General features: G+C 43.9%; 1 protein-coding gene across 2 annotated transcripts; it reads right to left on the bottom strand.

The window, feature by feature from the left end:
• Positions 1-4,185: 4,185 nt before the first annotated feature.
• LOC142396280 (gamma-crystallin M3-like) lies at positions 4,186-8,170 on the bottom strand. Of its 2 annotated transcripts, none has more exons than XM_075478837.1 (3): positions 8,162-8,170; positions 4,910-5,152; positions 4,186-4,464 (listed from the first exon to the last, which is right to left on the bottom strand). In XM_075478837.1, exons 1-3 carry the CDS (start codon positions 8,168-8,170, stop codon positions 4,186-4,188), a joined length of 531 nt encoding a protein of 176 aa, XP_075334952.1. The 2 variants fall into 2 exon arrangements, with proteins under 2 accessions (XP_075334952.1, XP_075334951.1); XM_075478836.1 differs by lacking the exon at positions 8,162-8,170 and adding an exon at positions 5,248-5,256.
• Between the last annotated feature and the right edge of the window lie 2,951 nt (positions 8,171-11,121).

Here is an 11,121-nt window from a genome sequence, read left to right as displayed (position 1 = left end):
GTCTGTTGCTCACAGGCTTTTATTTTGTAAAATTTTGTTGCTCACAGGCTTTTGTTTTGTAAAAGTCTGTTGCTCACAGGCTTTTATTTTGTAAAAGTCTGTTGCTCACAGGCTTTTATTTTGTAAAAGTCTGTTGCTCACAGGCTTTTATTTTGTAAAAGTCTGTTGCTCACAGGCTTTTATTTTGTGAAAGTCTGCTGCTCACAGGCTTTTATTTTGTAAAAGTCTGCTGCTCACAGGCTTTTATTTTGTAAGTCTGTTGTTCACAGGCTTTTATTCTGTAAAAGTCTGTTGCTCACAGGCTTTTATTTTGTAAAATTTTGTTGCTCACAGGCTTTTGTTTTGTAAAAGTCTGCTGCTCACAGGCTTTTATTTTGTAAAAGTCTGTTGCTCACAGGCTTTTATTCTGTAAAAGTCTGTTGCTCACAGGCTTTTATTTTGTAAAAGTCTGTTGCTGTCTGCTGTGGAACAGGAAAAGAAAGTAATCGGCGGATCCACCAAACATGGAGAAGGGTACGGAACTTTTACTCGGCCATTTTCATTTTAAAGTTCTTCCAGACGGCGGAGTCGACAGAACCAAAGTCATCTGTAAACACTGCCAAGTTGAATTGTCTTCTCAGCGTAGTAGTTCCAGTCTAAAATATCACTTAAAGGCAAAACACACAACTGATAGCAGCAAGTCATTCAAGGAAACAGACAGTGGAGCGAGGCTTCTACATAAAAACTACAGAAAGATGCTGATGTTAAAAGTGTGTTTGCACAACAAATGTTATGGCACTTTCATTCATATGGCAGCACATCAACTTTTCTGCTTGATAAGACTTTAACACTGAAGCTGTCAAACTGCAACAAGTCATCTTCATACAAAACGAACAACAAACCATGTGAACAGGGAGTCCTTTAAAATCCCAGGAGACCACAGTCTTTAAAAGACGCTCATGGTGGGAGTTTCATCGTGTTGTCAGTCCCTTTCACTGAATATATGCTCCCAAGAACAGAAAATTAGCATCTACCAGAAGTCTGGAAGCTTCTAAGAGTGAGTTTCCTGCTCTGTGCTGCTTTATTCGACTGATTTAAACCGACTGTGGAGACGGGACCCTCCTGGAGAGGAAGGACAGGCAACTAAAAACGGAACAAAATACCACAACAGTTCAATTTAATTGTGATTAAATCCTTCTCAGATTAAGCTGTACATATATGAATATAACAAAATGCTCTGAGCTGAATTGTTCTAAATTAAATTCCTTGACATCAGACATAAAGTCATTTCCATCGACCAATCAGGAGGATTCTGAAAATGAACTAAACAAAAACAAGTAGATTTATTTTATCTTATGGTCTGCTTGAACAATGTACGGACGTATCAGTGAACTTCTCTGCATTAATGCTGGGGATGGGAGTCGAGAACTGGTTCTGGTTGAGAACGTTCCACAGTAAACATGGGCCGTTTCTCAATACCAAGTACGCTAAGTCGTACTTGTGTGCTTACAAGTATGGACTTCTGAGGACACAAGTACGCTCATTGTGCATTTGGAACGAAACCGTACTTGATTACGTCAAAGACTGTGTTCAAAACCGCATACTTCTCCTAGTACTCTTACTAACTTTTTGAGTTAGTAAGCAGAAGTTCCCGGATGCATACTAGATTCTCCTAAATGTTGGGTATGCATCATGAGGTTACTACTCATACTCAAACTACCCAAGATGCAACGTAACGTGACGTCGCCGATGATCATTTCTTGTCAAAACGGCAGTTTCAAGCTAGCTACAACGAGGGTAGGTTCACTTCCTGTTTTCAAAACAAAAGCACCAATTGTATGGTAATGGCTTTCCCTATGATAAAAGGCAACGGGTATTTTATTTTGTGAAAATAACACTAAGCGTGTTAGCTCACTGCGGCTAGCTTTAGTAGCGCCGAATTCGTGGGAACAAAATGGTAAACAGCCGGTATTTTGTCAGGTTTTCAACACGTTGGGGATCTAAACGACTACTTTCTCACCTGAAAATGTTTCAAATGTTGCTAAAGTTTACAGAGTTTAGAGCTTAAGGGAAATCAGCTTCAGGCCGGCTGATTTCGGCTCGGGCAGGAGAGAAATGCATTGTGGGTAAACGCTCTGCATACTGTCTGATCGATGAGTATGTAGTATGCGGTTTCGAACACAGCCATTGACGTTGCCGCTAAAAATATAAAAAACGAAAACGATTGTTTTTGATTTTTCTGTTCAGAACTGCCCGTGTGTGATTTCAACAGCAAAAAAAATCAAAACTTCTAGAAAAGATTGAAAATGGACCGAGCTGTGCTTGCAGCTGCTGCTGGATTTCTTTATTTTGAAGCTGAAGAGGAAGCGGTGAGGCTGAGGAGGAGCAGGCTAATGGCATACCTGCCATCTTTGCTTGACCCGCACTGCTTTCTGAAGTCACCACAGAAGCAGACTCGATAAAATGGGCGGAGCGAGTACACATCCGGGAATGTGGAGCGTACTTGTCTGGATGCGTACTTTGAATCGGAACAGTACTTGGTCCTTTCAGAAGTACACGAGAACACAAGTACAGACAAGTACGCATATTGAGAAACGGCCATGGCGCCCAAACGATACAAACGCTCGAAATTTTGGTTCCACTTCACTAAAATAAGACGACAACAGGTTAACACCAGGCTAACACCAGGCTAACATCAGGCTAACAACAGGCTAACATTAGGCTAACATCAGGCTAACATTAGGCTAACACCAGGCTAACATTAGGCTAACACCAGGTTAACATTAGGCTAACATCAGGCTAACATTAGGCTAACATTAGGCTAACATCAGGCTAACACCAGGCTAACATCAGGCTTCTTCTCTGCACAGCAATACTTACAAAGTGGATATTTCATCAAAGGGAGGAAATCCTACCCACAGGAGAAACATTTGTGGACACAGCATGCAATAACTATCAATGAATGTCATCTTTTTGATCCGCTCCGGACTAACGTTAGCGAAGCTCAACCCAGCAGCAGCAGCAACGTTAGCATGTCCTCGGCTAACACTGCAGCTAACTAACTAACTAACGCTGCCTGTCACGTTAGCGCCACTTGCCTCGTTGTAAAACCTGCTGTTAGTAACGGTTAAAGTTAAGTGAATGCCTTGCATCACATTTAGATGACTGTCTCAGGGGCTGGCAGAACGACCTCCAGCTTCTCCTTTCACCGAAGCAGGGAAGGGTAAAATGACTCAGGCCAGGATAGACGAATGTCCCAGAGCAGTGACTCAGTTTGCACCCATTTGCCACAGTAGATGCCCCTAAATGTGTTCAGTTGTATGCTGAGTCAGAGAATGTCAGAGTTGCCTGGCCAGGCTAACATCAGGCTAACACCAGGCTAACATCAGGTTAACATCAGACTAACACCAGGCTAACACCAGGCTAACATTAGGCTAACATCGGGCTAACACCAGGTTAACATCAGGCTAACACCAGGTTAACATCAGGCTAATACCAGGCTAACATCAGGCTAACATCAGGTTAACATTAGGCTAACATCAGGCTAATATTAGACTAACTTCAGGCTTCTTCTCTGCACAGTAAAGCCTGTGAATGGAACTCTGGATCGTGGTGCTGGACAAAGGTTTCCCACAGTAATCCCTCGTCCGTGTGCTTCTATCAGCTGCTGATGAACGAGGGTTCCTGATGCAGCGCCGTCTGAGGGGTCAGAGGTCACGGGGGTCCAGCTTAGGCTCGCTCCCTCGTCCTTTACACTGAAACTCCTCCAGATTCCCTGAATGCTTTCATGATATTCTGTATATGATATGCTAATCCCTTCCAGTCTTAATAAAGTAAGACGTAACCCTAGAATTTCAGCACATGAGTATCTCAACCAACAGATTGTTATAGATGAAAAAAGTTGTTGAATTGAAGATGTTCTTTACACAGATGTACAGATAGTTGCTGGATATGTTTAAATGTGTGTATTTGGGTGTTCTTTATCTCACTCTGAGCACGTTTTAAAGCTACGTTTACCCTGTTCTTTGGTCACAGCAGCTTTTGAACGATGCCGTTCTAATACCGATGAAAGATCACATATCAGGATGTACCTCATGATCATTTATGCCCATCTCCCACCACCACCGGCACCACCCATCACGCCTTAAACAAACTGGAACCAAGTCAGAATATAGGATTGGATTGGATGTCTTTATTCAGTTAGATTCAATAGTAGGAGTCCATGATGCGCCTCATGCTCATGAACCTCTGGCCGCCGAAGCCCATGTCCCTGAAGCTCCTGTACTCGCCGGGCCTCATGTACATCATCCTGCCCCTGTAGTGGGGCTGCTCGTACATCAGCCAGTGGCCGTCCATCACGTGGCAGGACATGCAGTCGTTCATGCGGTAACGGTCCATGATGTTGTCGCAGTCGTCCATCATCTCGTGCATCTGACCGCCGAAACTCTCCCTCTCGTAGATCCTCATCCTGTAGGATCCTCTGTGCTGTAGAGGAAACATTCAAAATGGCTCAGGACAGGATAGTCAGGATATTCAGGAGAGCTGAGTCGCTGCCCATCTTTCGCCGCAGGCTGCAAACCCATCTCTGCAGGAAACAATACCCTGATCCGCCCTCTTAGGACATCACCTGTTTCGTCCTAGTTCCTTACGCACTTATTTGTTTCCTAAATTGTCTTCCCATCCGTCTAGGTACTTAACTTATCGCACTTACTCTAGCACTAGTTTTGCTCTTAGCTGTTTGGTTTTGGAAGGAAATGCACTTATGATTTCTTGTGACCTGAAGTTCTTTTGCCTACCGATGTGGAACACACTTATTGTAAGTCGCTTTGGATGAAAGCGTCTGCAGAATGACCGTAATGTGATGTAAAAATACAAAGATTAGACGGCGCTCAGAGAGCAGAAGCTGTTCTGAAGAGAGGAGGCGCCTCACCATGGGGATCATGTAGCAGGACCTGATGCAGTCCCTCATGCCCATCATGCTCATGTAGTCGGAGTACTCGCCCCTCTTCATGAAGTACTGGTTCCCCATGAAGTTGGGGCGGTCGTAGACCATGAAGCAGCCGCTCTCCACCCTGCAGGAGTGGCACTTGTTCAGGTAGGAGGACATGTCGGGGCAGTCGCTGCTGGTCTCATAGTGACGGCCCTGGAAATTCCTGTCCTCGTAGAAGATGATCTGAAAGGAGAACGGTTTTAGATCAGAACCTGAAGCTGAACTGGTCTTCTTCAGATGACGTTTCACCGGTGGATAAATCCCACATTTTTACCCACCTTGCCCATGTTGCCGGTGTTTTGCTTGCTTCTCAGGCTGCGCTGGGAGTTGTGGCTGCTGTGCATTCCCTGTGCTGCTCACCGTCACCTTTATACCTGCTCAACGTGAAAAAGGCACCGCGGCTCCCATTGTGCAAAGCCCTGAGCCAGCAGCATGCCATAGAAAGCTACTGAGCAGTCAGGCCACTAAAGGGTTATTATCCAGCTCTAAACCACACTGGTGAAAAAGCTTGTTCTCCATACTTTCAGCATTGTTGTGGGACATAAAGAAACCAAAGAGCAGCTTTCAAATACATGAGAGCCATCTCTGACTTCCACTGTGGACGAAACATCTATGTGGGAATATGTATCCTCAGAGACTCAGCCTGCCATGGAGGCCGATTTAGGGCCAGAGTGCAGTTAGAATCGCCTGTTTATAAAATGTTTTTCATCTCATTCGCAGCCCTAAACTGTCTCTTGTCTTTGGTTTCTGTTGGAATCTGTTGTGTTCTACAGTGCGTTTGTAATCTGATTCACACGGACTTCATTGTCTGGTTTTTGTTCATTTTCCACATTGTCGTAACTTTTCGAAGCCTTTCTGGGTGTCATCACATGATGTCGTGGGCAGCTTTGTCTGCAGCACTGTGTGAAAGTCGTGCAAACGCACACTAAACCGACACAAATAAAACTTCTGTCACTGAACTGTGAAGGTCAGAAGGTGGAAGCCTGAAGGAATTTATCTGTCACTTAGTTACAATGAAATTAAAATGCTGCTCGACTCATTTAGAGTTTAAAAAAAACAAACAAAGTGTAAAAAATGAGCAGTAAGATGGTTAAAAATGTACGGAAATGACACGGGGAGTGATAAATGTTGTGCTGATGTAACAACTGTTGGTGATAAATATATATGTATGTACACAGACTGCACATTAATGAGGGCCAACAGCAGTTTATAGAGTTAAAGGCCATGATTGCTTTGGGATAAAAACGTTTTGTTTTTTTTCCTGGTTTTCATTGCTCTGTATCTCCTGCCTGATGGCAAGAGCTGGACGAGACAAAAGCCGGATTCAGACAGAGCAGTTCTAATAGCTGCCCTTCTCCTGGGGAACTGTTTCATTCTGCATTCCCACATGAGTCGGACCTGATAGGGACTGATGCGACGCAGCCGTCTGCGACAGCGACGTGTTACTTTAGTGCCACATTCAACAACAAAACAAAACCCGAGAAAAGTAAGGAGAGAAGAAAAAACATCGCAAAGAAGCTAATATGAGCCGCATTCCCACTGTAGGAACCTTCTGCAGTTCCTGTAACCTTTTCAGGAACGGGCTGTTTTTTCCCTCATTCGAACATACAGGAACTAGGGACAACGGCCCTCAGGACCTTTAACCTTTAACATGCTAACTGAGGCCTGCAGAGTCTGAGATGTAGCTCTTGGGTTTCTGACCTTGGGGTGACCTTTAACCTTTAACATGCTAACTGAGGCCTGCAGAGTCTGAGATGTAGCTCTTGGGTTTCTGACCTTGGGGTGACCTTTAACCTTTAACATGCTGACTGAGGCCTGCAGAGTCTGAGATGTAGCTCTTTGGGTTTCTGACCTTGGGGTGACCTTTAACCTTTAACATGCTGACTGAGGCCTGCAGAGTCTGAGATGTAGCTCTTTGGGTTTCTGACCTTGGGGTGACCTTTAACCTTTAACATGCTAACTGAGGCCTGCAGAGTCTGAGATGTAGCTCTTGGGTTTCTGACCTTGGGGTGACCTTTAGCCTTTAACATGCTAACTGAGGCCCGCAGAGTCTGAGATGTAGCTCTTGGGTTTCTGACCTTGGGGTGACCTTTAACCTTTAACATGCTGACTGAGGCCCGCAGAGTCTGAGATGTAGCTCTTGGGTTTCTGACCTTGGGGTGACCTTTAACCTTTAACATGCTAACTGAGGCCTGCAGAGTCTGAGATGTAGCTCTTGGGTTTCTGACCTTGGGGTGACCTTTAGCATGCTAACTGAGGCCTGCAGAGTCTGAGATGTAGCTCTTGGGTTTCTGACCTTGGGGTGACCTTTAACCTTTAACATGCTGACTGAGGCCTGCAGAGTCTGAGATGTAGCTCTTGGGTTTCTGACCTTGGGGTGACCTTTAACCTTTAACATGCTGACTGAGGCCTGCAGAGTCTGAGATGTAGCTCTTGGGTTTCTGACCTTGGGGTGACCTTTAACCTTTAACATGCTGACTGAGGCCTGCAGAGTCTGAGATGTAGCTCTTGGGTTTCTGACCTTGGGGTGACCTTGCTGGGACGTCCACTCCTGGGCAGACTGACAGCTGTCCTGAATGTTTTCACCTGTGAATAATCTTTCTCTCTGTAGAACGAGGGACTCCAGATAGTTTGGAAACGGCTTTATAACCCTTCCCAGGTTGATGGGCAGCAACAGTTGCTGATGTCTTTCCTCCTTGGCATCGTGTTAACACATAGCCTGGGTGCCAGCCGAACTTAGCCCCGCCCATAAAAGTTTTGGTGGGGAAGTTGGGTCTGGCTCTGCTCAGTTGGGAAATCATTATGCCCGACCTGGAATCAGTCGACCCAATCAGATTGCCAGGGCGGGCTTTATACGATGATGGACAGATGATCAACAGGGACATTATCGACTACGTCACTACAGAGCGCTTGGTTTGACTTCGTTTGAAACAAACATGGCTGCTGCTGGAGAGCTAGGGTGTGTAGATTCTACCATCGAGTCTGTTCTACAGGATCTCCACATTGCATTCATTTTGAAAGACGAACAGAGGAACGCGATAAAGGCTTTTATCGATAGAAAATATGTTTTTTCCCTCCTTCCTACAACAAGTGTGTGTCGCTTAATCTACGTCACATGCTACGTTGCTCTGATTGGTTGTAGGTCTATCCAATTGAGCGAAGAGGCATTTTTTCTCCTGGTTCGGTTGAAACACGCCCCATACTCAGAACTCTATTAAGCGGTATCAGATTCACATTCTGACTAGAATCGTGAGTATGACGTAGTCAGGCTAGTTAACACTAGCCTGGCGACGCCATCCTACGTACTTCCGCCCAAAGATTTTGGCTCCGCACATAGTCTGGCCCAACCACCCTACCTCGGGTCGCTCAGTGTTTTGCCAATCAGCAAACAGTTGCGAGTGGTGACGCAGAACTCACGCGCGGAGTCCATTGTAGTCCATATAATTGTAGTTCAACCGCAGCGGAAATAAACATGGCGACGGAAGAACGCTAGAAGCTATCCATGAAGTTGTCTCAACTCTGGAGAGCATTACACAATTAAAACGAGAGCAAGAGGAATGCCTCTTCAATATTGTTAGTGGCAAGGATGTCGAAGCTCTCCTTCCAACTGGCTTTGGGAAAAGTTTGATTTATCAAATGGTACCGGTATAATGAAAGCGGATGTGGGAAGCGTGATTTGCGAGCTAGAGCCTCGCGAGAGTAAGCATGAACCTCGGCGCATAACCAACGTCATTTCTAAACATTATGATTGGTTAAGGGTAGAGGTGCACCGAATATTCGGCAACCGAAAATATTCGGCCGAAAACGCAAAAAAAAAACATTCGGCTTTCGGCCGAAAGCCAAATGAGTGGCCGAATCGGAGGCCGAATAGTGGTGACGCAAAATTATCCACAGACGGTGGAGTCGACAGAACCAAACTCATCTGTAAACTCTGCCAATATGCCGCTCATTGATTCAATGCGAGACTCCGGTTCTTTTCACAAACGCCACATCAACACCGTAGAACTAAATGTTCAAGTAAACAAAATAAAATACAACATTAGTTGTTGTAATCATTAAAGAAATAGCACTCTTAGCATTTTCGCTGGTACCAATAAATAATCAAAGTAATACTGGCCACTTTAGCTGCTTCTCAACCAACGGCAGAGTCATTCCCCAGAGGCAATCTGCAGGGTCAGAACTAGGATTCTTTAACTTACACTTCTCCTCTGCATCACATTCACCCAGTTACAGCAAACACCACAAAGTATGGAGTGATGAAATAAAAATAAACTAGCAGGTAACATCACGCTACAGGTGCTCCTCGGTCTCTGTGTGAAGCTCTCGGAGCTAACCGACGCTACTTCCTGTTTTACTTGTTTCAACATAAAAGCATGTATTTCAAAATACATTTTTAAAAAACTCCTGCATTTACAGCCAAGTTGAATTGTCTTCTCACCGTAGTAGTTTCAGTCTAAAATATCACTAAAAGGCAAAACACACAAACTACAAAAAATGCTGCCACTGTTCCTGAAGGAGCAGGCTACCTAGACTCTATGCCAAAAAGGACACTCAGATAATTTGTTATATTGCATGTTTTTACATTTTTGTGTTGGAACGCGTTTATAATATGTTGTATTTTTTATTGTTGTATGAAATGAATGAAAAAAAACCCAGAATGAATTGAAAATGGGAATTAATTAAACTTATCTCTAGCTATTAGTAATAACTTTTGAAGATTTCAAATAAGCATTTATTTTCTTTGAAAAACATGTCTAAACATTTATTGTAAGGCGTAGATTTAAGCAATGTTTAAAAATGGTGAAAAATCTAACTTTTGTTAACTTAACTGAACTGTAATATTCGGTTTCGGTATTCGGCCAAGTGATTAATTATTATTCGGTTTCGGCCACAAATTTTCATTTCGGTGCACCTCTAGTTAAGGGAACTCCGTTACTCCAATGAATTTAAGTTGCTGGGTAAGGTCCCGCCCTCCATGGAAACGGATACCTCTTGGGTTTTGCCAGACTGTTTGACAGAGTCAAAAGTCGGCTTTCGCCCAGGCTAAGTTAACACACACCTGGGTGCTGAACCAGCTCAGGTGGAAGGATGCAGTAATTCTCCAACGTGACCATTTGATGAGCTGTGAGTGAGAAAATGTTGATGAGACAAGATTTTCAGCTTTTTCATGCAAATTCTGTGATTTATTTTTTTTATTTTGTGCTTGTGCTATAATTAAATATGAAGATTTCTTCCTCCACATTCGGAAAACAACAGTTGGCACGTCTCGCAAGAATTACTTTTCAGAGGAACTTGACCTTTGAGGGGGAAAAAAGCTCGATAAGCTTTGATCTTCTGGTGTTGAACGTGCAAAAATAGAAATGTAAGAAGGGCGACTGAACGCCGTGAACAAACAAAAGCATCCAGTGGAGCCTGGGAGAAAAGCGATGTTTTATGCAGCTGTTCTGTGACTCACAGAGATCACTGAGAGCCTTCGCATCCCACCAGAATTCCACATTTCTCATCAGTCGGTTCTTGATTTTCTCAGATCAAAGCAGAAATGATGTGGATCTTTTGTGTGGAAGGTTCATGGGACGCTGAAGCAGCTCTTCAGGCTTTTACTCTCACACACAAACACCAGCTCGTGTTCTAGCTATTTTCTACTAAAAGCAGAAGATGTTTTTCACTTTAGGTTTTAGGTAAATTCATTTTTAGAAAGATAAGCGATTTAATGTTCATGTTTCTCCTTCAAACCAGCCCAGAGGGGGGAAAAAAATAGTGTCTGCAGGTGTTGAAAACCTGACAAAATACCGGCTGTTTACAATTTTGTTCCCATGAATTCGGCGCTACTAAAGCTAGCCGCAATGAGCAACGCACTTCCTGTTATTTTCACAAAATAAAATACCCGTTGCCTTTTATCATAGGGAAAGCCATTACCATACAATTGGTGCTTTTGTTTTGAAAACAGGAAGTGAACCTACCCTCGTTGTAGCTAGCTTGAAACTGCCGTTTTGACAGGAAATGCCGATCGGCGACGTCACGTTACGTTGCATCTTGGGTAGTTTGAGTATGAGTAGTAACCTCATGATGCATACCCAACATTTCGGAGAATCTAGTATGCATCCGGGAACTTCTGCTTACTCAAACTCGCATACTAACTCAGAAAGTTAGTA

This window comes from Odontesthes bonariensis, chromosome 12 (assembly GCF_027942865.1).
Source record: "Odontesthes bonariensis isolate fOdoBon6 chromosome 12, fOdoBon6.hap1, whole genome shotgun sequence".
NCBI classification, from domain to species: Eukaryota; Metazoa; Chordata; class Actinopteri; order Atheriniformes; family Atherinopsidae; genus Odontesthes; species Odontesthes bonariensis.
The sequence above is the reverse complement of the archived record's forward strand: the minus strand, read 5'-3'. Positions and strand labels throughout refer to the sequence as shown.

Excerpts from the sequence above, each read along its gene's own strand:
- LOC142396280 (XM_075478837.1), bottom strand. Across the intron at positions 4,465-4,909 it reads CCTGCTACATGATCCCCATG|CACAGAGGATCCTACAGGAT; the intron begins GTGAGGCGCCTC and ends TTTCCTCTACAG.